Source organism: Podarcis erhardii (assembly GCF_964252035.2).
Source record: "Podarcis erhardii genome assembly, chromosome: 14".
NCBI classification, from domain to species: Eukaryota; Metazoa; Chordata; class Lepidosauria; order Squamata; family Lacertidae; genus Podarcis; species Podarcis erhardii.
The window spans coordinates 8841602-8864340 of record NC_138503.1 but is presented as its reverse complement, the minus strand read 5'-3'; the positions used below and the strand labels follow the sequence as shown (position 1 = coordinate 8864340).

The window sequence follows — 22739 nt, the reverse complement described above, 5'->3', positions numbered from 1 at the left end:
TGCTGGATTACCTTGGCAGACCACAACAGGCCTCTGTTAAAAGGAAAGGTTGCTTCTTCTTTTTCAACCAATAGAAAAAAATGGAATATTAAAATGAGGTTTGACCAAACTGTGGGAGGAAGTGGAAGACAGGAGTGCCTGGCGTGCTCTGGTCCATGGGGTCACAAAGAGTCAGACACGACTAAACGACTAAACAACAACAACAAAATAAAAATAACTTATGCAAATCTAAATTATGTGCAAGCTAAAGGAATAAAATTAGAGAACAAACTTACAATTCTGAATCTCCCTGGCAAGGTACAGCATTCTCTCTTTAGGATTTTCTCCTCTCGTCAATTATGACAGAGAAATGTGTAGTCTTCTCAGTTGTGTTTTTAGCTTGTCTCCCAGTGATTTGGGGTGGGGAATTGCAGGCTTGGGGATCAAATGTGGCCCTCCAGTCCTCTCTGTCTGGCCCTTGGAACTCTCCCCAGACCACACCCCTCACCGGCCCTGCTTCTCACCCTGAGTGTTTTTGCCTGGCTGGAATGTGTCCTTGAATGTTCCTTGCTTCTCTGGATGGAAGAAAGATGTGTGGATGTGTGGATGTGCATGTATAGACAGTAGCCTAATATACACAGGTAAAATTCACACCTGTTGCTCTGCCCACTTTTGTCTCTGGCTCCACCCACAACTGGCATGTGGCCCTCAGAAAGTTTGCCCTGGGCGGAGTGCGGCCCTTGAACTGGGAAAGGTTCTTCACTCCTGCAGCAGATAAATGACAGGCTCCTGGACAGACCTGTCTCCATCTCTTCCTAAGCCTTCTGTCGACTGCTTCCCTCTCATCTCATTATATAAAGAACAGCATGCAACCGTATGTACACCGTCCTTGGCTCAGTTTAAACCCCAAGGACAGGTACATTCAGAATGCAGCATATCCCTGAACCTTTATTGTAGAACAGCTGAATTTCTTAGAGTTGGGCCGTTCTGTCTCTCAGCTTCTGCTAATCCTTAAAGTAACACCATAGTGCAAAAGGAATATAAGGGAAATTCCTATACAATTCCTATGCTTTTCTTGATATAGTGGACGACATGGAAATGAAGATATTTACGTGGAAAGGAAGATATATTATAAACTGCCCTGGGATCCTCAGATGAAGGGCAGTATAATAATAATAATAATAATAATAATAATAATAATAATAATAACAATAATAATTTGAAATACTTTATTGTCACTTGTACAACTTGTATACAGTGAGATTACATGAGCACCCCCCCCCTCAGCTCTCTTAGTCTTAATTCCCCTCGTTTACTGACACACACACACCAAACCCGAAAGTCAGTTGCCCTGTTGTTATCTTTTCATTCAGCACCCTAACAGCCCACGGATAGAAGCTATTCTTTACCCTGTTGGTGCAACTAATCATGCTTCTATATCTTCTGCCCGAGGGCAGGAGATCAAGAAAGTGCCGGCCAGGGTGTGAATCATCCCTGAGAATTTTCCTCACTCTCCTGAGGCAACGTTCTTCCGCTACTTCATCCAGCGGATTCACGGGACAGCCTATAATATCTTATGCTGTATTCACCACCCTTTGTAGGCACTTCCTATCAGTTGACGTCAAACCAGCGTACCACATCGTGATGCAGTATGAAAGGACACTTTCTATTGTGGACCAGTAGAAAGAGATCATCAAATGTTGATTGACATCATTCTTTCACAATACTCTGAGGAGATGGAGTCTCTGTTGGGCTTTCTTAACCACCTGGGTTGTATTGATTTTCCAAGTAAGATCTTAGAAATAATAATAATAATAATAATAATAATAATAATAATAATAATAGTTGTTCCTGGAGGTGGCTCCATCATCAGAGCTTGCATGCCTCTGAATGTACACACCATACATTTAAAACACATTCCAACCCCTCCCCCCATAAAAAGAACCATGGGAACTGTAGTTTACCCTTACAAATCCCAGCACCCTTAACAAAACTACTGTTCCCAAGATTCATTTAGGGGGAATAGGGTTTAAATGTGCAATAAATGTATGATGTGTTCACAGCCCCGGTTGTGGGGAATCACAAACAGGACAGTGTTACTACGCTCACATCTGGGCAGGTGAGCAGAAAAGATGACCTACTGATGACTTCAGTCATGAATTCTCCCTCTAAGGAGACCCACTCCACCCCATCATTCCCTCCATTACTGACATTCGAGTGTGAGGGTTGTCACTTATGTGCCAAAACGGAACCTGTCACACATGAGCAGAAAAGATCAGCAGGCTTGGGAAAACGCCAATGTTTGCAGAAATACTAAAATGTTTACGGGGAGGGCCTAAGGGAGGTAACAGTTGGGACTGAGCATGCTTAGTGGCCGTGGAATGATTACTGTTTTTGTCCCCCTGGAGGAATGGAAAATGATATTGCCTTACCCACATGGGCCCACACAACTGCTTCGATCGGCAGAATTGGCACTACTGAAGGTGACACATAGTTTGTACCCATTTCACAGTTGTAAGAACTTGATCATTCAGTGCTACCCTTTGGAACTCCCTGCCTTTTGAGATCAAGCAGACGCCTTCACTGTATTCTTTCGGTGCCCACAAAAAAAAATTCTTGTTTAGACAAGCCTATCCAGATGCTTAGAAAGTTGAGGTGGTTTTAATCTGTTCTAGTATTCTAACTTTTGTATGTTTTAAAGTAGGCTTGTGAATGTATTGCTTTATCTGATTGTTAACCTCCTAGAAGTGTGTGTGTGTTTATAATCAAGCACCACATAAATTTCATGAAATAAATAAATAAAACCAGGAAGGGAAGGGAATGACTAGGATCCTGAACACACAAGACTTCCGCACCGCACCATTTTGTTGCTGGTCAGAGTTGTCATTTTATATTGTCAATATATGTTAAGGATCTGGCCCTTAGGGGTCAGTTAACCTGACAGTTGTTGAATTTGCTGCCAGTATTCTTGATTATCTTGTCACTTTTGATGGTTTCCTGGTGGGTTCTTAATGGTTTCTGAGGGGTTTCCTTTTGCGGGGTCAATACGCTCTTTGTTAATTCTGTATTGATTTCCATTGACTTTTAATTTGATTTTGTTTACCCACCTTGGATCTCATTTATAAGAGCAAGGCAGGAAATAAGTTGAGAGAGGGAGAAATCCGGGGAGTGTAGACAGCGCAGCTGGTTAGAGCAGGGTGACTATAAAAAGCCAAGGTTGCAGGTTCGATCCCCATATGAGACAGCTGTGTATTCCTGCACTGCAGGTAGTTGGACTTGATTATCCTTAGGGTCCTTTATAACACTATAGTTATATGATTCTCCGAAAGAGTATACAATTGTACCTCAGAAGTCAAATGCAATCCGTTCTGAAAGTCCCTTCAACTTCCAAAACTTTCAGAATCTGAAACACGGCTTCCGATTGGCTCATAGATGTCAACGTTTCCCTTTTTTAAAGGGAAATTCCCTTATTCAGAATAGGATTCCTTGCAAGAAACGGGAAAAGTTGACAGCTATGAATTGGCTGCAGGAAGCTCCTGCAGCCAATCAGAAGCTGCGGGAGCCACACCGGATGTTCGGGTTTGAATGAACATTCGCAAACTGGAACACTCACTTCCGGGTTTGCAGCGCTCGAGAGCCAAAACATTCGACTCGCAAGTCGTTCGTCAGCCAAGGTATGACTGTATTTCCCTGAAGTCCAGGGTTCCTCACAGCAGGGTGAGCAGAGGGGATTCGCAAACATGGCAGTAGGGCTGGGCAGACTGCCTTTCAACGTGCTTCTCAATTTTGTGAATCCAAAGCCAAGCTCTGGGTCAGCCCTGACTCTCATGCAGCATTGCAATGGATCATTGCAGTGCAATTTTATGATATGATATAAACAACTTGGGCTGGCCTGGGTGAAAAGGGAGATCTCTTCAGCCACCTGCTGGAAAGCCTTTGGCAATGGCGTATGATCCGAAAAAGGGAAGGAGGGGCTCATGACTTGTTTGCACGTGCCATTGTAGATCTGGCTCTCCCCTAGCATTGTCACGGAGGTAGGGTTGCCAGACCTGCAGGGCTGACGTGGAATCTCCAGTTTGCTTTGCCCTCTCCAGATGGCGGGCAGTGGGGCTTGAATCTCCACGTGGGCAAGAGTGCCCATCAAAAATAAATAAATAAATAAATAAATAAATAAATAAATACAGTGGTGCCTCGCAAGACGAAAATAATTCATTCCGCGAGTCTCTTCGTCTAGCGATTTTTTCGTCTTGCGAAGCACGGCCATTAGTAGCTGAGCGGATTAGCGCTATTAGCAGCTTAGCGGCTATTAGCGGCTTAGAGGCTTAGAAAAAGGGGGGGAAAGGGAAAAAACTCGCAAGACTCGCAAGATGTTTTCGTCTTGCGAAGCAAGCCCATAGGGAAATTCGTCTTGCGAAGCACCCCGAAAAACGGAAAACCCTTTCGTCTAGCGAGTTTTTCATCTTGCGAGGCATTCGTCTTGCGGGGCACCACTGTAAATAAATAAATAAATAAAATAAGAAGACCATGTGAGTAGCTTGCAAGCTTCAGCCTGGCAGGAGCCAGGTCCAAATTATTGCATACTGTTGGGATGGGAGGAATTCTCTCCCCATTAAACTCCATCTCTAGGCTGAGTGGTAGGAAGGGAGCCCAGAGGCAGAATCACCTGTGAAATTGCATGGGGTCTCAGGTTTGGGCCCTGGAATCCTCAGGATCTGGAATGCCGTTTGGGGTGAGAGCGTTGAAAATGTTCAGCTTCTTTAAAAAAGAATAGTAAATGTCTCAGTCTGTTGAAAACTGGCCAGAAGACATCTGTCCTTACTGTTTTTGGCTTCTGTTGGAGATAGCCAATTTGTCTGGAAGAAAATAACTGGACCTGCAAGAAAAGACTGGAGTGTCTCACAATTTGCCACCATGCCCTTTTTCCAGGATATTCCATTCCACTCCCCTTCCTTTCCTGCTGGCGCCCAACAGTCACTAAACATTCTGTGTCTGCCGAGGATGCCCTAGTACTGTGCCAAAACAGTTATTCAACTTCTTTAACATTTTCTTCCCTCGTAAAAGAGGCTCTTCTTTTTCTGCCTCGTTTTCACAGTACTTCAGAATTGCTCTGGAACTTCAGTGGGCATGGGGTTGAGTTACCTTACTGTTGCGAAGATGGCAGAGGTTGGTTTGTACATGTTTATTTCCATTAAGTATTTCTCTAGTGCTTCGCAGTTTCCACAGCTTCCCTCACTTCCTGATTCTCTATGGAGGAATTATTGGAAGTACAACAGCACAGGACCATTCAGTTAGTAACTTAAAGGGTTATGTTTGTTATTGGTCTGGATTGTTTGGTGATTCTATTCAGTTGGACGTTAGCTGTCAGTGGGGAAGAAAGGCTGAGGTTTGACAGTTGAAGGAGTTGGTAGGAAAAGCGCTTCTGAATGAGGTTTGGTAGGAAAAGCGCTTCTGAATGAGGTTTGTGTGGTTGCATATTTCTCCCTGCTCTCATCTAGGCCTGTAAATAAGGTTCTCCTCAAGTTATATACTGTTTTTGTTCAGTTTAGCTCAGTAAAGTATCACCAGTTTATTTTCTCGCTGGACTCCTTTTGTTTTATTCTGGCTACTCTGCTAACAGGAATTACATCATGAAGTCTTCAGCTGGGCTTTACCTAAAGTGTGAGAAGCTGGAGAGGCTGGCTACCCAGAAATTGAGATGGATGCACTTGCTAGTTGTTTTTAAGGAAAGTTCTTCCTTTTACCCTTTTACAAAAAAAAAAACACCAGTTCTGCACTGATTTATTTAAAAGTTTAAAAAGGCACTTAAAAAAATTAGAGAGAACCGAATGAAGAGCATGCCTCCCTAATTTTCTGTGATTAGAATGAAGCCCAGATGCCCAGGAAGGCTTCAGTATGCAGGCCACTGGAGAGATGATTTATACTGGGTGAAAGGCAGGGAGATCAACAGCAGGTGGCGCCAGTGGCAATAACAGGCAGAGCTAATTCTGGCTGTGGCACCTTCCTCCTTTCCGCTGAGTTCTACAAGTAATCCTAGTTATGTGGTCCTCATCTTCCCCCCTAGTCAGCTCCACAAGGGCAACTGAAACTAAGGACTAGTTTGCTATTTGTGTATAGACGTCCACACTGGGGTAGCAGAGAACCTCTGTGCATGTGCACGAATCAGAGGGCTTCCTTTCCCGAAAGCTCAGTTACTCCCTTTGCAAGCCTAGCTCTGTTTCTTCAGGGATGAAGTTGGTGCACTTCGCACATGATCAGCGATGCTCTTTAACTGAGGTATGTCCCCTATGTTTCCAGGATTGAGCCCTTAACTGGATGTGGCCCTGGCATGTGCGTGCATGCAAAGCTTGCCCATGAAATCACTTGAGGCGCTGCCCTGCCCTGTTCAGCTTGGTCGGAGAAAGTATGCTTTTGGATACTGGTTGTTGGGAATGGCAACTGGACATAGCTGTCAACGTTTCCCTTTTTTAAAGGGAAATTCCCTTATTCCGAATAGGATTCCTCGCAAGGAAAGGGAAAAGTTGAAGCTATGCAACTGGAGGGAGAGCTGTTGCCCTCTTTTCCCTCTTCCGGGTTTCTTCCAGCTCGTCTTTACACTGTTGGGTCAAGCTGGGATGCTGCCCAATAAAAGGCCAGGAAGGAGCTGCACACATCGGCTTCCGCGGCATGTGCTGCTCTTAATGAGAGCAGTTGGCTCAAATGAGCCATCACCAATGGAAGTGGCATTTGCCGCCACACTGCAGGAGCGCAGCAAACAGCTGCTCCGTCTTTTGTGACTTCTCTGGCAGCTGGGCAGAGCCTGAGCTGAGCTGAATCAGCCTCAGTGTGCAAGAGCATCCTTTGATGGAGAGCCCTTCCCCGCATCTGTGACTAGCTGCCAGGAAACCTGCGATGGTGCCCCCTTGTGTCCATGGTGCATCAAGGACTGCTAGTCTTGGCAAAGGATGTGTTAGTCTTTATCCACATCTCCTGTTTCCATTACAGTCTACAGGGCATTTAATTCTTCAGGATCTGCTGTTTCTGAGTTCAAGTCAGTGTGGAATCGCTCCCCTTGCTCCCCACCCCCACAGTGAAGTTAATTACACTTATTTGGCTGCTATTTCCAAATACTATCTGATTTCACTTTATGCTAGCAAAATGTTTTGCGGTTGTTGTGTTGTATCTGGCTACTTATAGCAAGCTCATTTGTCGATCCTTATGCAGCCAAAATGCCACTGTCTACTCATAAGAGGGAGGTATTGGTAGGCACTGGGGGACCGCAAGGTTTGCAGGAGTAGTATAAAACATCTTTAGGAAATAAATCCCAAAGGGGGATACTGGTAAACAGTCCAGTGGGAGCTGAGCGTGCTCAGGTAGCCACAGAATGTTGAGTATCCCTTTTGGAGAGGGCAACAGAAAACCAGGTGTGGAAAGGAATATCCTGAAAGAAGACAGTGCGGGCTGGCTAGAACCCTGAACAAGAGCACTTTGTTGCCCTTTGTACAATTGTATGGTCAGCATTCAGGACTTTGTGCACTGAGGAATCACTGATGGATGTAAGAAGGCAGCCATTTCCACTCTGAGCTATATTAGTCACAGCCAGCACTGTTTCCCTTCTGCTGCAGTTCAGCTTCTGCCACTCATCTCCTTGTTCTCTGATTAATGCAAGTTATGTAGCTATTTACGTTGCTTACATTCATTTCACTGTAAAGAAAATGTAAAAAAAACAATGTAAGAAAGAAAGCCCTTCATGAATTACATAAATAATGCTGATCGTATTTGCTCAGCTAATTTCTGTTCCTGACCACAGATGAGCATGTGAACTGCAGCAATTTTTCTTTCTCATAGGAATTTTCCAGCATCTGTAGTCATAGGGTAGTTGTGAGGACCAACAGCAGTTGCATGAGATCATGAATATTCAGATCTCACCCTTGCCTGAAATTGGATCTGGATCAGTACTAAAACACTTCCCCCATCCCAAACAAATCCAAGTATCACAAGTTCAATGCACCTCAGCTCTGGAGCTTAGAGTAAGGAAAACCAAGACACAATTAGTCAGTTTTCTCCATCCAACCATGGTTTTTTTCTCCTGCTGGGAACCGAAATCAATTTGAAATGCAAACTATTACTTCTCACATTTTTTGCAGGCCTCAAATGCAAGCAAACAAGCAAATGAATGTCATTCATAGTTTTGGAATGTGAACTTTAAAAGTCTTGGATTCTTGACGCCACCAATCATTGCTTTGTATAATCACATATAACCCATAAATTTCACACTGGAGAATAAAAAGCGATCCCCATGTACTATAACCAACGTGGTATAATGGTTAAATGTTAGACTAGCGAAACCTCCTGGGTTCAGATTTGCAGGATGCTTAGGGAGTGGACCTCAGGCCAGTCCCCAGCTCTCAGCCTCAGGAACCTCAACGAGCTGTTGTGATGATGGAATGAGGGGGTCTATGGACCGCCGTGAGCACCTTAGAGAATGGGTGGGATGCAAATCTAATCTTCTCTAACTATTGTTTTCAATAACCAGCAAGATGAGAAGTAAGAATTCAACCGACTGGACAATTAAGGCACCTAGTTGTGGCTAGTAAACAGCTGTTCCAGAAAGCCACTGGCACTAGGAATTAATTGATCCATCTACTGTACACTATTGAGAAAGAGAGAGAGAGAAATTAAGCACATTTATACAATTTACAGTGGGTATCATAAAAGGCACCAACAGACATATATATGGCTGCAGGATGGCAATCTCTGGAATAGTCTCTTAAGATTATAACCATCTTCCGGAGTTTTGCCAGTATCTCAAATATTATCCAGCTTTAGGACTTTTCTGATCATCTCTTTTCAAATGTTATTTGTTTGTTTGCAAAAGATCTATACTGCCGGCATCGAGGAAAGAAATAGATAATGGCAGCGAACAGTATCAATCGATACTAAAATTACATTCCCAAAACAAGTACAAAATGCACCGGTAATCAGAGGATCAGTTTAATACATCAACGTAGCTAGATTACCAGTCAAGGGAAGCCTGGGTGAACAGAGGAATTTCAAGTAGGTGCCTAATTTCCAGCTCCTGGTGTTCATTAAGATTCCAAAGGGCAAGTGCCACCACACTAAAAGCCCTTATTTTAGCAGACATTAGAGAGATATCAGAAGCATGCTAAGAATGTCTCACCTGAGGATTGAAGTGACCAGGCAGGACTAGACAAGGTCATTTGTTCTCAGAGCCCTTAAGTTCAGTAGGCCACCCTCCTCTAAGCAGCTGCTTATAGGAAGAGACATCAATGTCCGTGTGCCGTTTCTCCTTAGTTAAAGTGCAAACTTGTCAGATGTCTACTCAGAAGTAAGTACCTCTGAGTTTATTTGGGTTTACTCCCAGGTAACTGAGTGCAGGATTTCTGTAACTAGAATGTACATTTTCTATAATGCACCTCCCCAAGGTGGGGACATGTCATACCCTTCAACGTTTCTCCGATGAAAACAGGGACATCCCATTCCATAATGATAATTTTACTATTTATACCCCACATATCTTATTGGGTTGGAAGCTGCACTCTGGGCAACTTCCAACATATATAAAAACATAATAAAACATTAAACATTTAAAAAAGCATCCCTATACAGGATTGCCTACAGACGGCTCAGGGATCGGATAACTCCATACCCTCCAACATTTCTCCAATGAAAACAGGGACATCCTAAGGAAAAGCAGGACATTCCGGGATGAAATCAGAAACTGGGATGGCTTCTCTAAACCAGGGATGTCCCTGGAAAATATGGACATTTGGAGGGTCTGACATGTGTGTAATATAGTCTGGGTGATCTGATAGTTTGATTTGTCCACCTCTGTTGGTGGGGTATGAAGACCATGTCTTGATTGGTGACACCCAAATACAAGCTGTCAGCCCTAGCTAGAGCCCAGCTTGGGCCGTCTAAGCTCTGAAGAAGGAACTTTCCCAAAGACATTTAAAAAGAAGAAAAGAAGCTACTTTCTAAACACCCCACCTGTGCAATTGAATAAACTTCATTGCCACCCCTCTTCCTTTCCACTGCACTACTCCCAGACTCAATTCTGCCACGTGTGATCTCTCCTATAAGGCCAGTATCCACATAACGTGGCACGAACTTCTTGAACTTGCCCTCTGAAGTGTCAGGAATGCAAATGCAGGAGCACATTCTCCTTTGACCCTTGGTATTCTGTACTACTCTGTGTGGAAGGACCTCAGGGTCTCAGAGGAGATGGAGTGCTCTAAAAGCAACCTTATCGCAAAGTGCTTTTCTCTTATCTTTAGTCTCCAGGCATGTACGTGTCACTAGACAGGACCAGTCTGGGCTGTCAGCGTTTGTCTTTTTTGACTCATCATTATCAGTCAACATGGGGACTTGCTTTATGTATCAAGTCTTATTGCTAGGTGAGCATTGTCTACATAATGTGAACATGATGTCCTCCAGATGTTGTTGCACTACAACTCCCCTCATCCCTGGCTGTTGGCCATGCTGGCTGAGGCTGATGGGAGCTGGAGTCCAATGTTAAATGGAGGGCACTACATGGGCTACCCCAGCTGTGGAGGAAGAAAACTCCCTTTAATAGATGAAGAGGAAAGAAAGGAATCAGAGAGAAATGGCCACCAGAATCATCAGGCCTTTGGGTGATGATCCCATGTAGGGATGGGCGAATCTGCCAATTTCGGTTTCTCTCCATTTCTCATTTTCCCAGTCTTGAGTTCACTTCCCCGCATTTTCATGTCAGTTTGTGATTTTCCTTTTTAATCCTCATGACTATTCATCAGCATGTCAGTGGGAATTTCTTCCTATAGATACATGGTTGTGTGCAATTTTGCCAAAAATACAGTCAAACCTCTGATGTTGAACATAACCCATTCCAGAAGCCCGTTCGACTTCCAAAATGCTCAACAACTGATGCACAGCTTCCAATTGGCCTCCTGCACTCAAGCAGAAAACACGTTGGATGTTCGGCTTCCGAAAAACGTTCGAAAAACCAGAGCATTTACTTACCGGTTTCCAGCGTTTGGGAGCCGAAATGTTCCAAAAGAAGGTGTTCGAGAGCCGAGGTTTGACTGTACGCATTTTTGCAGAGCAGTGCTGCCTGATATTAATGCATAAAAGGTAAAGGGACCCTTGACCATTAGGTCCAGTCATGGCCGACTCTGGGGTTGCGACGCTCATCTCGCTTTATTGGCCGAGGGAGCCGGCGTACAGCTTCCGGGTCATGTGGCCAGCATGACTAAGCCGCTTCTGGCGAACCAGAGCACTGCACGGAAACGGCGTTTACCTTCCCACCAGAGTGGTACCTATTTATCTACTTGCACTTTGACGTGCTTTCAAACTGCTAGGTTGGCAGGAGCAGGGACCGAGCAACGGGAGCTCACGGGGATTCGAACCGCCAACCTTCTGATCGGCAAGTCCTAGGCTCTGTGGTTTAACCCACATCACCACCCGCGTCCCCCTGAAATTAATGCATGCATGCTTCCTAAAATATGCATCTTTGCACATGTGTCTTGGCTGGAGAGCTGCATCTCAAAATTAAGAGAAAGGCAAATTTTGAAGGATGACTGTGTTTTGGTTCACCTGCTGTCTCAGAAAGTCCATCAGGTTTCTTCCCCATTCCTATCCCCAAGTAGACATCTGTTCTTTTTATTTTCCTTCCATATGAACTGGGTAGGTGTGAAGACCATACCTGGAGCACACTATTACCATCACCCCGAGTTTCTCTTATTATTATTTGACTGTAGCTTTTCTACTATTTCTACTTTTCTATCTATCAATAGCTCCTCTTCCTTACTTATGCCAGTTGGCAGGCCTGCTGTGTTCAGGGGCTCTTCTTTTGGCAAAGAGAGAGAGAGAGAGAGAGAGAGAGAGAGAGAGAGAGAGAGAGAGAGACACGCAGGGGGAGAGGGGAGGGAGGTTGAACCCATCCGCCCTGGTTAATTGACAATTGGCACAGGGCATGGCAAGGGACAGCAGTGGTTAGAAGGGAGCCAGCTGTGCCAGCTGGGACTGTTGGGGGCAGCAGTATTGCCGGGGGGGGGGGCAGAGAGAAAAACAAGCCAGGCAGAGCAATACTAGGAAGCAGCTTGGGATGTGGGTGGCTGTATTACTCTTTGCCAAAACTCTAAAAATGTGACACTCCAGGAGACTACTGTGGGGAGCGTTTGGGTGTGGACCTGCCACATCTTCACAAATAAAAACAAGGCAGGGTGTCGTGCCAAGGATCTCATGCCCTTCCATTATGCCTGGTCAGTGGCTCATCCTCCTCAAATTTATTCATTGCTCTTTCTTTCTTTCTTTCTTTCTTTCTTTCTTTCTTTCTTTCTTTCTTTCTTTCTTTCTTTCTTTTTCTTTTTTTACAAAAGAGTCTGAAAATGATTTCCCTTTTTATAGATAGATTATCCTTTAGATAAGGGACGTGGGTGGCGCTGTAGGTTAAACCACAGAGCCTAGGACTTGCCGATCAGAAGGTTGGAGGTTCAAATCCCCGCTACAGGGTGAGCTCCCATTGCTTGGTCCCTGCTCCTGCCAACCTAGCAGTTCGAAAGCACGTCAAAGTGCAAGTAGATAAATAGGTACCGCTCCGGCAGGAAGGTAAATGGCGTTTCCGTGCGCTGCTCTGGTTCGCCAGAAGCGGCTTAGTCATGCTGGCCACTAAAGGGAGATGAGCGCCGCAACACTAGAGTCGGTCATGACTGGACCTAATGGTCAGAGGTCCCTTTACCTTTATCCGATAGATAGATACATAGACAGATAGATGGATAGTTAGATATAGATAGATAATTTATTACAGTCTGAGACCAGCTTATAAAACACACCTGGGGGTACAATCCCAGAAGGAAAGCAAACATTTAAAACAATGTACAACAATAAATCTAAAATTTATAAATGCGATAAGCATATAGACACTTAATACTTTAAGACAAGCTACCACAGAGAGATGACCCAGAGTCACCCATGGAACCGAGTTTGGGGATTTTCTTAACGAACTAGTTTGGGTTGGGGGATTTCCTTTTTTATATATAGTATTACCGGATGAGCACTTTTAATATTCCTCTTATTTGGATCTTGCTTTTAACTGATTTTTTCATGCTGTTTGTATTGTATGGATTTGTAAGTGGCTTCGAGGCGTTTTCTTCGTTGAAAGCATCAAATAAATGCATTAAATCAGTGTTTCCCAACCTTGGGCCTCCAGCTGTTTTTGAACTACAATTCCCATCATCCCTGACCACTGGTCTTGCTAGCTAGGGATGATGGGAGTTGTAGTCCAAAAACAGCTGGAGGCCCAAGGTTGGGAAACACTGCATTAAATAACAAGAAAAACCGCAGTAGCAACAAACAGAACAATGAAAGGGTACGTAATGTTCAGGTACTTGTCCAGCATAACAATGAATATCACACACACACACACACACACACACACACACGTTTAGGCCTGGGCAATGTATCGATACATCGCCCAGGACCAGTATGAGGGGCAGACCACAGTGGCAGTCCCTCCACTAGCAATGCTCCCTGGAGGAAGTCGCTAGCAGAGGGACTTAGGAGTGGTGGCAGTTTCAGCAGCAATATATCACTGAGTGAAGCCGATATCGCGGTCTACTCCTCATAGGGGTCCTGGGCGAGGTATTGATCTATCGCCCAGGCCTAGTAACTAGCAGAAATAATTTTTGGCAGCCAAGTTCAGACACATTTACTGATCCCTGCATATAGTTATTATCACCAGCGTCCAGTGAGCGAGGGAGAAAAAAGCTGCAACTGGCCGCTGGAGGCAGAGGGACTCAGGACCCGTGGCAGTTTCACTAGTGACACACCGCTGAGTGAAACCGCCATCCCACTCTGCTTGGCCCTCCCTCTATTTCTTTAAACTGCTCAGCTGAGAAGCATGCCGCTGCCCTTGTCTCAGCCAAGCAGTTTTACGGAGCCCCTGACCCTCCGTACGGCAGTATAGCTTCTTCATCTTAAGCAGACGAAAATCTCACAGCAATCCTGCTGTCCCTGGTACCTTGACCATGGCCTGCTTGGGTTATTTCTGAGGTTTTCCCTAATCATAGGAGGTGCTTCCTGTTATAGTTAAAATCAAAATGATGATCTCTGGGGATCCTATTGCTGCCCTGTTTTGTTTGAATGAAGGACCCAGGAACTTCCCCTTCTACTTTCAGTTACTGCTTTTAAAGCAGGGGCAGGAGAAGCTTGGCACATTTCGTACCACCTTGTGATATTTCAGTCTGGTCTATAAATGTTAAATTTAAGCTGCTGGGCTTCAGCTTCCACCAACTCTGACAATTGACTGGCTTGGCTGAGACTGGTGGGGGCTGGAATCTGACAGCATCTGGAGGGTCCCACAGGTTAGCGACCCCATGTTCTGACTGTGTGTGTATATATATATATATCGTTTCTATTTCATAGAATCATAGAATTGTAGAACTGGAAGGGACCCTGGGGGTCATCTAGTCAAACCCCCTGCAATGCAGGTATCCCAGCTATCTATTCTGTCTGCCTGTCCATATTTTCATTATTTAAAACAGCTCAAAAAGATCAGCAGCAGTTGTCTTCTCTTTAAGGGCTTCTGCTGCCAGCATTTTTTAAAATAATAAAAAAAACAGAGTAGATAATCAGCAGAGATTATGCTCTTGTATTATCAAATCGTCTCTCCCACCCCCCACATCTTGGGGGGGGGGTGTGGAATTCTCAGCCTATAACAAATGTGTATGAAAACAAGTTTCCTCCTGGCCTATATATATGTATGTATGTATGTATGTATATATATATATACATACATATATATATATATATATATATATATATATATATATATATATATGAGAGCTATTAAAACATACACACCCGCCAATCCGGAAGCTTGGAAATGGCAGATTATTCCGACTGCTGTCTCCCGAAGCTCATCTGCATTCGTTGTGGAAGGCTTTTGAGCAGCTGCCTTGATGCTCCCTCCCATTAAAGAAAGGGGGGAAAACTCCATCAGAGTTCAATCCGGCCCTGGCAACAGATTACACTCTAAACTGCATGCAGACTGCCTTAGATCTGCATACTATGATTTATGTAAGATTCTTCTACACAATAGAAAATGGATTTGACAGCATTTTTGTCACTTCACATGAACATTCCTTTCTGGTTTCTTTTACTTTCTTTCAATTTTTTTTTTTAAAAAGATAAACAAGTGTGAAAACTCTCGAGCTATTTAGCAAGTGGGTTAAATCAGCCTATTTTGTTGGGCGGTTAAGTTCCCATTTGTCATAACGAAAGGAACTGGAAGAAGGATGTGCCAGAAACATTTACCTAGTCCTTTATTTTGTGCAAGCAAAGAATTTTGTAAAATAGTTTTGTCAGCTTTCCGTGCACCAAATGAAACAAAACCCACTCCTTTACACACACACACACACACACACACACACACACACACACACACATACCTGGATGCTAATGGGATGGCTGTGAAGAGCCCCGCCCCCTGGCCTTCAGTGACCAATGATTGCCCCTTACCTGGGCCAACACAGGGAACATGTTTGGGAAACAGACCCCTGTAGCCTTCCTCTCTCTGAAATCCCGGGTTCCTCCAGGTGATCTGAATCTTCCAACATTCAGCTGCACTGGATGCCCAATGAGATCTAGTGTTATGCCAGATGAAGGAAAATATTTCTCCGTCCGCCATCTCTACACCTTGCATAATTTTAAATACTTCTGTCATGTCACCTGTGAGATATACAGGACTTAGTTCCTGGACTCCTTTGAAATAATAAAGTCTGGGCAAAGTTGATGAAGCAGCAATATTTTATTGAAAATAAACACTTGCAAGTGGGTGGCCTGAAAAGGCAGGCAAACACTTTCTTAACCAAAGCATGAATATATAAACTCTTTTCCTGAGCACAAGTCCCTCCTTTGCCGCCCACTAGGAAGGGGCGTTCAAAGTTCACACCTATTGCATCCGCCTATTATAGCAATGTAAAATCCAACCCCCACTCCCTCTTTCATCCCCCAAAGCCACTTACTTTTCCTGTTCCCCAATGTCCCTTAGGGCTTGCCAATTGGAAGGTTGGCGGTTTGAATCCCTACGATGGGGTGAGCGCCCATTGCTCGGTCCCAGCTCCTGCCCACCTAGCAATTCGAAAGCACGGCAAAGTGCAAGTAGATAAATAGGTACCACTCTGGTGGGAAGGTAAATGACATTTCCATGCACTGCTCTGGTTTCCCCAGAAGCGGCTTAGTCATGCTGGCCACATGACCTGGAAAAACTGTCTGCGGAGCGGACAAACGCCAGCTCCCTTGGCCAGTAAAGCCAGATGAGCGCCGCAACCCCAGAGTTGTTTGCGACTGGACTTAACTGTCAGGGGTCCTTTACCTTTACCTTTTTACCTGTCCCCTTACATAGTGTTTTAGCAATAAGGCTAGGTTCCTTTATTTCACCGAAGTGTGTAACACCTGTTTCAGCTACCTGTTTTGCAAAAAGCCGCTGGCCACGGTTGCTAAAGATACACTCTATTTCTCCAGAAATTTGCAACATCTTTCTCAAAAAGTCCCCACCTTCATGATTTCTAAAGAAACAACATCCTATAGAACATTTGACCACAGCTAGTATGAAATATGCTAGCAGCAGCCTCTCACACCCTTGACTGCAATATTCCTATAGCCTTACACACTCCAGCTGCAATTTTCTTATAGCCCTATGATTTTTATGGTTAATAAAAGCATTTTCCTCTTCTGCAGGAACAAACTGAAAAGTCAATATATACATTTCTCATATCACCTCTTACTCGGCTTATCTCTAAACTTAAAAGCCCCAAATTTTGCAACCTTTCCTCATAGAGCCTGAGGGATAGATCAGCTGGTAGGGGCATGAGACTCTGAATGTGAGGGCCCTGGGTTTGAGCCTCACATGGAGTGAAAGATTCCTGCTTGCAGTGGGTTGAACTAGATCAGGGGTAGGCAACCTAAGGCCCGGGTGCCAGATGTGGCCCAATTGCCTTCTCAATTCGGCCCGCGGACGGTCCAGGAATCAGCGTGTTTTTACATGAGTAGAATGTGTCCTTTTATTTAAAATGCATCTCTGGGTTATTTGTGGGGCATAGGAATTTGTTCATATTTTTTCCCCTTCAAAATATAGTCCGGCCCCCCACAAGGTCTGAGGGATGGTGGACCGGCCCCTGGCTGAAAAAGGTTGCTGACCCCTGAACCAGATGGTCCCTTCCTACTTTATTATTCTATAATTGATAGGTGATTTGCTCTATCCCCTTGATCATTTTGATTGCTGAACTGTTGTCAACTCTACAACATCTTTTGTGACATCAGCCAGCCAGAACTGCCGAATTCAGTATACCGAGTACACCGTATGCAGTTGCACCATATATTTGTGTAATGACATTATGGCAGGTTTATTTTCCTTACAATCCCTAGCATGGAATTTGCCCTTTTCACAGCTGGTGCACACTGGGTGCGTATCTTCCTCAAGCTACATACTGCGAACCTAAAATCTTGTTCCTGGTCTGTCGCTGACAGTTCAGACTCCATAAGCATATACTGTATTTTTTGCCCTATAGGGCGCAGTGGCCCATAGGGCGCACCTCATTTTTTTGGGGGGGGGGAATAAATAAATAAATAAATTATTTTTCCCCTCCAGCCATGGGGCTGGGGCGGGGGAAGCCTGAGCTTCCCCCGACCCCAGCCCCCAGAACAGGCTGCTATCCGCAAGCCTTGCGAGCCGGCGGGAACGCCCGCTGGGTGTGCAAGGCTTGCGGAAATCTGCCCGAAGCACGGGGCGAGCTCCCGCCGGGCGTGCAAGGCTTGCAGACAGCTTCCTGAAGCGTGGAGACCGAGAGGGGTCCGTGCGCACCAATGCTTCTCACTCTCCAGGCTTCAGTGAAGGCCTGCATTCGCCCCATAGGACACACACACATTTCCCCTTCATTTCTGGAGGGGGAAAAGTGCGTCCTATAGGGCAAAAAATACGGTAGTTGAAATTAAGATCCCCCTCCCCAGCATATATCACTTTACATGCAATTGTATTCTCTATTTTACTTCCCTCAATTTGGAGAGGTCAATTTACATTCCCTCAATTTACATTCCCTCAATTTGGAGAGGTCCTTCCAGAGGGTCTTTGCAAGCCCTTTTTGTTTTAACAACCCTTGGGTGGAACAATATAGTATCATCAGCAAACTTGGCCACCTCACTGCTCACTCCTAACTCTAGATCATGGGATTTGTCAAACTATAGCACAACTAGGCTGGATTTCTCTCCCGCCTCCAGTCCCTGTGGCCTTGCTCTGTCATTAGAGGTGAACTGGAGGAGCTTCTCTCTTTTTGCCTTGTGGATTCCAATCACTTGAGCAAAGAGATTGCCTGGCAACTGCTTGAGACCAGCTGGGTTGTCTGTGTAAATAAATCAACAACGTTTCCCCAATACATCCACACGCTCGGCAGCTTGAGTCTCTTCCCCGCTAGTCATCCAGCCTGCCTAGGAGGTTCCTGCCATCCCTCTTCGCTTACGGCAGGGAAACACAGCTGTCGAGTCAGGATGCCCTTGTCTCAAGAGGATGCAACGGGGTCACACCCTGGGAATCCCCTCCACTGCCTCCCTTTGCTCTCCCTCGGCTAGACAGGGAAAAGCATTGTGGGAGGAGTCCATTTCATTTATATTTGAAAGGGTCGCAGAGGAATGAATGCCTCTACTGTGCACCAGGGCCTTATTTGCTAAGGAAGGTTGTCACAGGTGAACTAGGCAACGGTGCCAGTGGCTGTTGGGACTGGTAGGGCAGAAGGCAGAGAGGCCAACAGTAGGTAGCACCAGGCTCCATGACAGCAGTCACGAAATTAAAAGATTCCTGCTTCTTGGGAGAAAAGCAATGACAAACCTAGGCAGCATCTTAAAAAGCAGAGACATCACCTTGCCAACAAAGGTCTGTATAGTTAAAGCTATGGTTTTCCCAGTAGTGATGCATGGAAGTGAGAGCTGGACCATAAAGAAGGCTGATCGCCAAAGAATTGATGCTTTTGAATTCTGGTGCTGGAGGAGACTCTTGAGAGTCCCATGGACTGCAAGAAGATCAAACCTCTCCATTCTGAAGGAAATCAGCCCTGAGTGCTCACTGGAAGGACAGACCCTGAAGCTGAGGCTCCAATACTTTGGCCACCTCGTGAGAAGAGAAGATTCCCTGGAAAAGACCCTGATGTTGGGAAAGATGGAGGGCACAAGGAGAAGGGGACGACAGAGGATGAGATGGTTGGACAATGTTCTCAAAGCTACCAGCATGAGTTTGACCAAACTGCGGGAGGCAGTGGAAGACAGGAGTGCCTGACGTGCTCTGGTCCAGGGGGTCACGAAGAGTTGGACACGACTAAATGACTAAAGAAGAAGAAGAAGAAGAAGAAGAAGAAGAAGAAGAAGAAGAAGAAGGTGTCTATGACAGGCAGATCCAATTCATTCTACTTATGCTCCCCTTCCAACTCTATGATTCTACTCTTGCCTCCATCCTGTCCCTGCTACTGAGTTCTTCAATAAGCAACATTTAGGACTAAGGGGGAGGAAGGTGACAGGCAGGGCAACCCGATAAAATGATTGTAAGAAGGCAGGCAGGTAGGTCCTGGCTGGAGAAAGACTGAGGTTGGTGGGGCAGAAGATGCTGGACTACTGTCAGGGACTGGGCAGAGGAGGAATGGTGGAGACCAACTCCCCATCCTGACCCCTCCAGGGAGGAGGAAGAGGAAGACAGTGTAGATTTACAACAGGGGTTTGAGGAAGGACACAGCTCAGAGGCAGATGAGGGGGAAAGCTGGGAAATAATGGGAGAGGAGGAGGCAGGACTGGAACGGCAGCTGACTGACACGGTGTCTTTAGAAAGCACCCCAGAACCTCCATCTCCCAGAACCTGGCGAGCCATAAAAGTAGGAGAGCAAAGAGCTCAAAGGCAGAGGGCATGGAGCAGCACCTGTAGAAGTGATGAATGAGAATGACGAATGAGGAAGTGGGAGAGACGGGGGGAGGTGGAGATTCACTCGTCAATGCCACTATCCAAGAGGCTGAATTCTATAGCCTCTCTCTGTAATATTGAAATAAAAAAGACAGTAAGAAACTTTTCCTTGTCTTTATATTTTACTGGGAAACCAGCTGGGAGCCACTGGTAGTATCCTGGCAACTACATAGGTCATTGGCCAGGGCTCTTCTTACATTCTTATGATATTAATGCAACTAAGCTAGCCTAATTTAACAGTTTAAGGCTAGACTGGAAAGAGAATAATGTCCACCACAGAAGAAAAATTGTACTCTACAAAACTGGTGTTCCACAGGAGCACACACAGTGATCCTGTTGTCCCTGACATTTACCAATGACTCTCTTCCTGGGAGGGCTTTGTGAGGGACAATGGCTTCCAGCATTCTTTGGAAGAAGCCATGTGCTTTAATTGTGCCTTCAGTGTACAGTATCTATGCAGCCTTAGATTGTGGCTCCTCATGAGCCTTAAGCACAAATGCCAAGAGGCAATAGAGACAAACACATCAAAAATCCAAAGTGTTCTGGAGCCCGATATAATCTATTTAAATGATGTGTGCTTGTGTATATCCTGCCATTTTAAAATTAAAAAAATAAGCCAAACAGGTTCTAAATATTTATATTATTTTCCTTTAACCAGATAAAATATGAATGGTTACCTATGGAGGGCATAAAACAAGTAAAACAAGTTATAGAAACCCCCAAGATCAGCAGCAGCATGGCATAGTGGTTAGAGTGTTGGACTAGGACCTTGGAGACCAGAGTTCAAATCCTCATGATGCTCACTTGGTGACCTTTGGCTGGTCACCATCTCTCAGTCTAACCCAGGGGTCAGCAAACTTTTTCAGCAGGGGGCACTCCACTGTCCCTCAGACCTTGTGGGGGGCCAGACTATATTTTTTTGTGGGGGGGGAATGAACAAATTCTGATGCCCCACAAATAACCCAGAGATGCATTTTAAATAAAATGACACATTCTACTCATGTAAAAACACGCTGATTCCTGGACCGTCTGCGGGCCGGATTTAGAAGGCGATTGGGCCGGATCTGGCCCCCGGGCCTTAGTTTGCCTACCCATGGTCTAACCTACCTCTCAGGGTTATTGTGGGGGCAAAATGGAGAAGGGGGAGGGGACCATTCACCCCACCTTGAGCTCCTTAGGGGAAAGATGAGATAGAAATGCATTAATAAATAAAACTGAATACAATAAATAGGTGAGTACCCACTAGGCACCCCCACCGCCCCCCTGAATCAGACGACTGGACAGATTTTGGACAGCTGTGCATATTTGAATGCATGCACACTAGCTCCTAGGAATTCCAGGAGAGTGTTTTGTCTAGAATCCCTGCGTTTTGCCTGACTCATCTTGAAGTCATTGTCATCCCCTCTTGAATTTCTGCTTGTTCATGAACACTTCATTCTCTCACAGGAGGCAGTAAAGCCGGAATGTGTTAACAGGTTGGGAGATGATCTGTGAAACACACCCAGGCTGCACATGAGAATTGAAGATGAATCCCCCATATGGGGGGGGGGTGTGCTTGGCAGGGGAGGTGGGTGGAATATGAATGGAGAGAGGCATCACATTGCGAAACATCAGATTCCGTTCGTTGTCCGCTTCGTTAGCTATTCGTAGCTTCCCCTTTTGCTTCAGCTGCAATTGGAACCACGACTATGGGAGGTCACATGCACTGGGAAATATGGCTATATATTATTGTCGCTATATTATTATTGTTAGAATCACAGAATTCCCGAGTTGGAAGGGATCCCAAGGTTCATAGAGGCCAAGCCCTGCACTGCAAGATTCACAGCTAAAAAATCTCTGGCAGGTAGCCATTCAAACTCTGTTTAAAAACATCCACCATCTTCTGAGGTAGCCCTTAGCCATTCTGGAACTGGGGCTTCTGGGAATTGCAGTCCAAAAACTTCTGCATTCTCAAGCAAGAGTGGGGAACCTATTGCCTTTAAGATGTTGTTGGACTACCCCCTGGCCATTGGCTATACTGGGGCTGAAAACCAACAACACTTGGAGAACGTAGGGGATGTAAGGTAAGAATAAGCAGGGCAGCTATGAGCTAAAAAAGGGCATTAAACGTCCATGTGATGAAAGCAAAGAGGGTGACTCCATCTTGGGTTTCATGGCCTCATGTGTTGCTTCCATCTCCTGCGCATGCATTTTGCGTCTCTTGGTACTTCTTTGGTAACCCTCTCCCCCTCCCTCCCCATTGGCCTCTCCTAGATCTTCCACATGACCTATGACCTGGCAAGCGCCGTGGTGCGGATCGTGAACTTGATCGGCATGATGCTGCTGCTGTGTCACTGGGACGGCTGCCTCCAGTTTCTGGTGCCAATGCTCCAGGACTTCCCTGACGACTGTTGGGTTTCACTGAATCGCATGGTGGTAAGTTGTCCGTGCTTGCCTGGGTTCCTCTGGGCTGCCTGGGAAGCACACTTTTGACCGGCAATGTAGCTCCTTCTCTTGGGCTGTTGCATGCCTTGATCTCAGCTCAACTTGTTTTCAAGTCTTGGACTCTACCTTTCAATAACATGGTTCCCAAGGCAGCTTACAATGGGTTGCAGCGATACAAAAACAAAAGCACTAACAACCGCCCAGTGGTCCTTGTATCCCTGATGCTAAGTGCCCTCCTTCCTCTTGCTTCTGAAATCCCAGGAAGTCTATATCCAGGATTTGGAAGCCCATCAGACAATGGCACTCTCAGCAAGCCCCCCCCCCCCAGTTTGAAGAAGTCAGCCATGCACACTTGAGAATTCTC

The 22739-nt window shown here is 45.4% G+C and overlaps 1 protein-coding gene across 2 annotated transcripts in view; it reads left to right on the top strand.

Moving 5' to 3' along the window:
• Nucleotides 1-22739, top strand: part of HCN4 (hyperpolarization activated cyclic nucleotide gated potassium channel 4) — a 123082-nt gene that overhangs the window by 57190 nt on the left and 43153 nt on the right. For both annotated transcript variants that reach the window (XM_081838748.1, XM_081838747.1), the window contains exon 3: nt 22205-22366. In XM_081838748.1, the coding sequence (XP_081694874.1) occupies nt 22205-22366 (162 nt within the window). The remainder of the gene's footprint in view (nt 1-22204; nt 22367-22739) is intronic.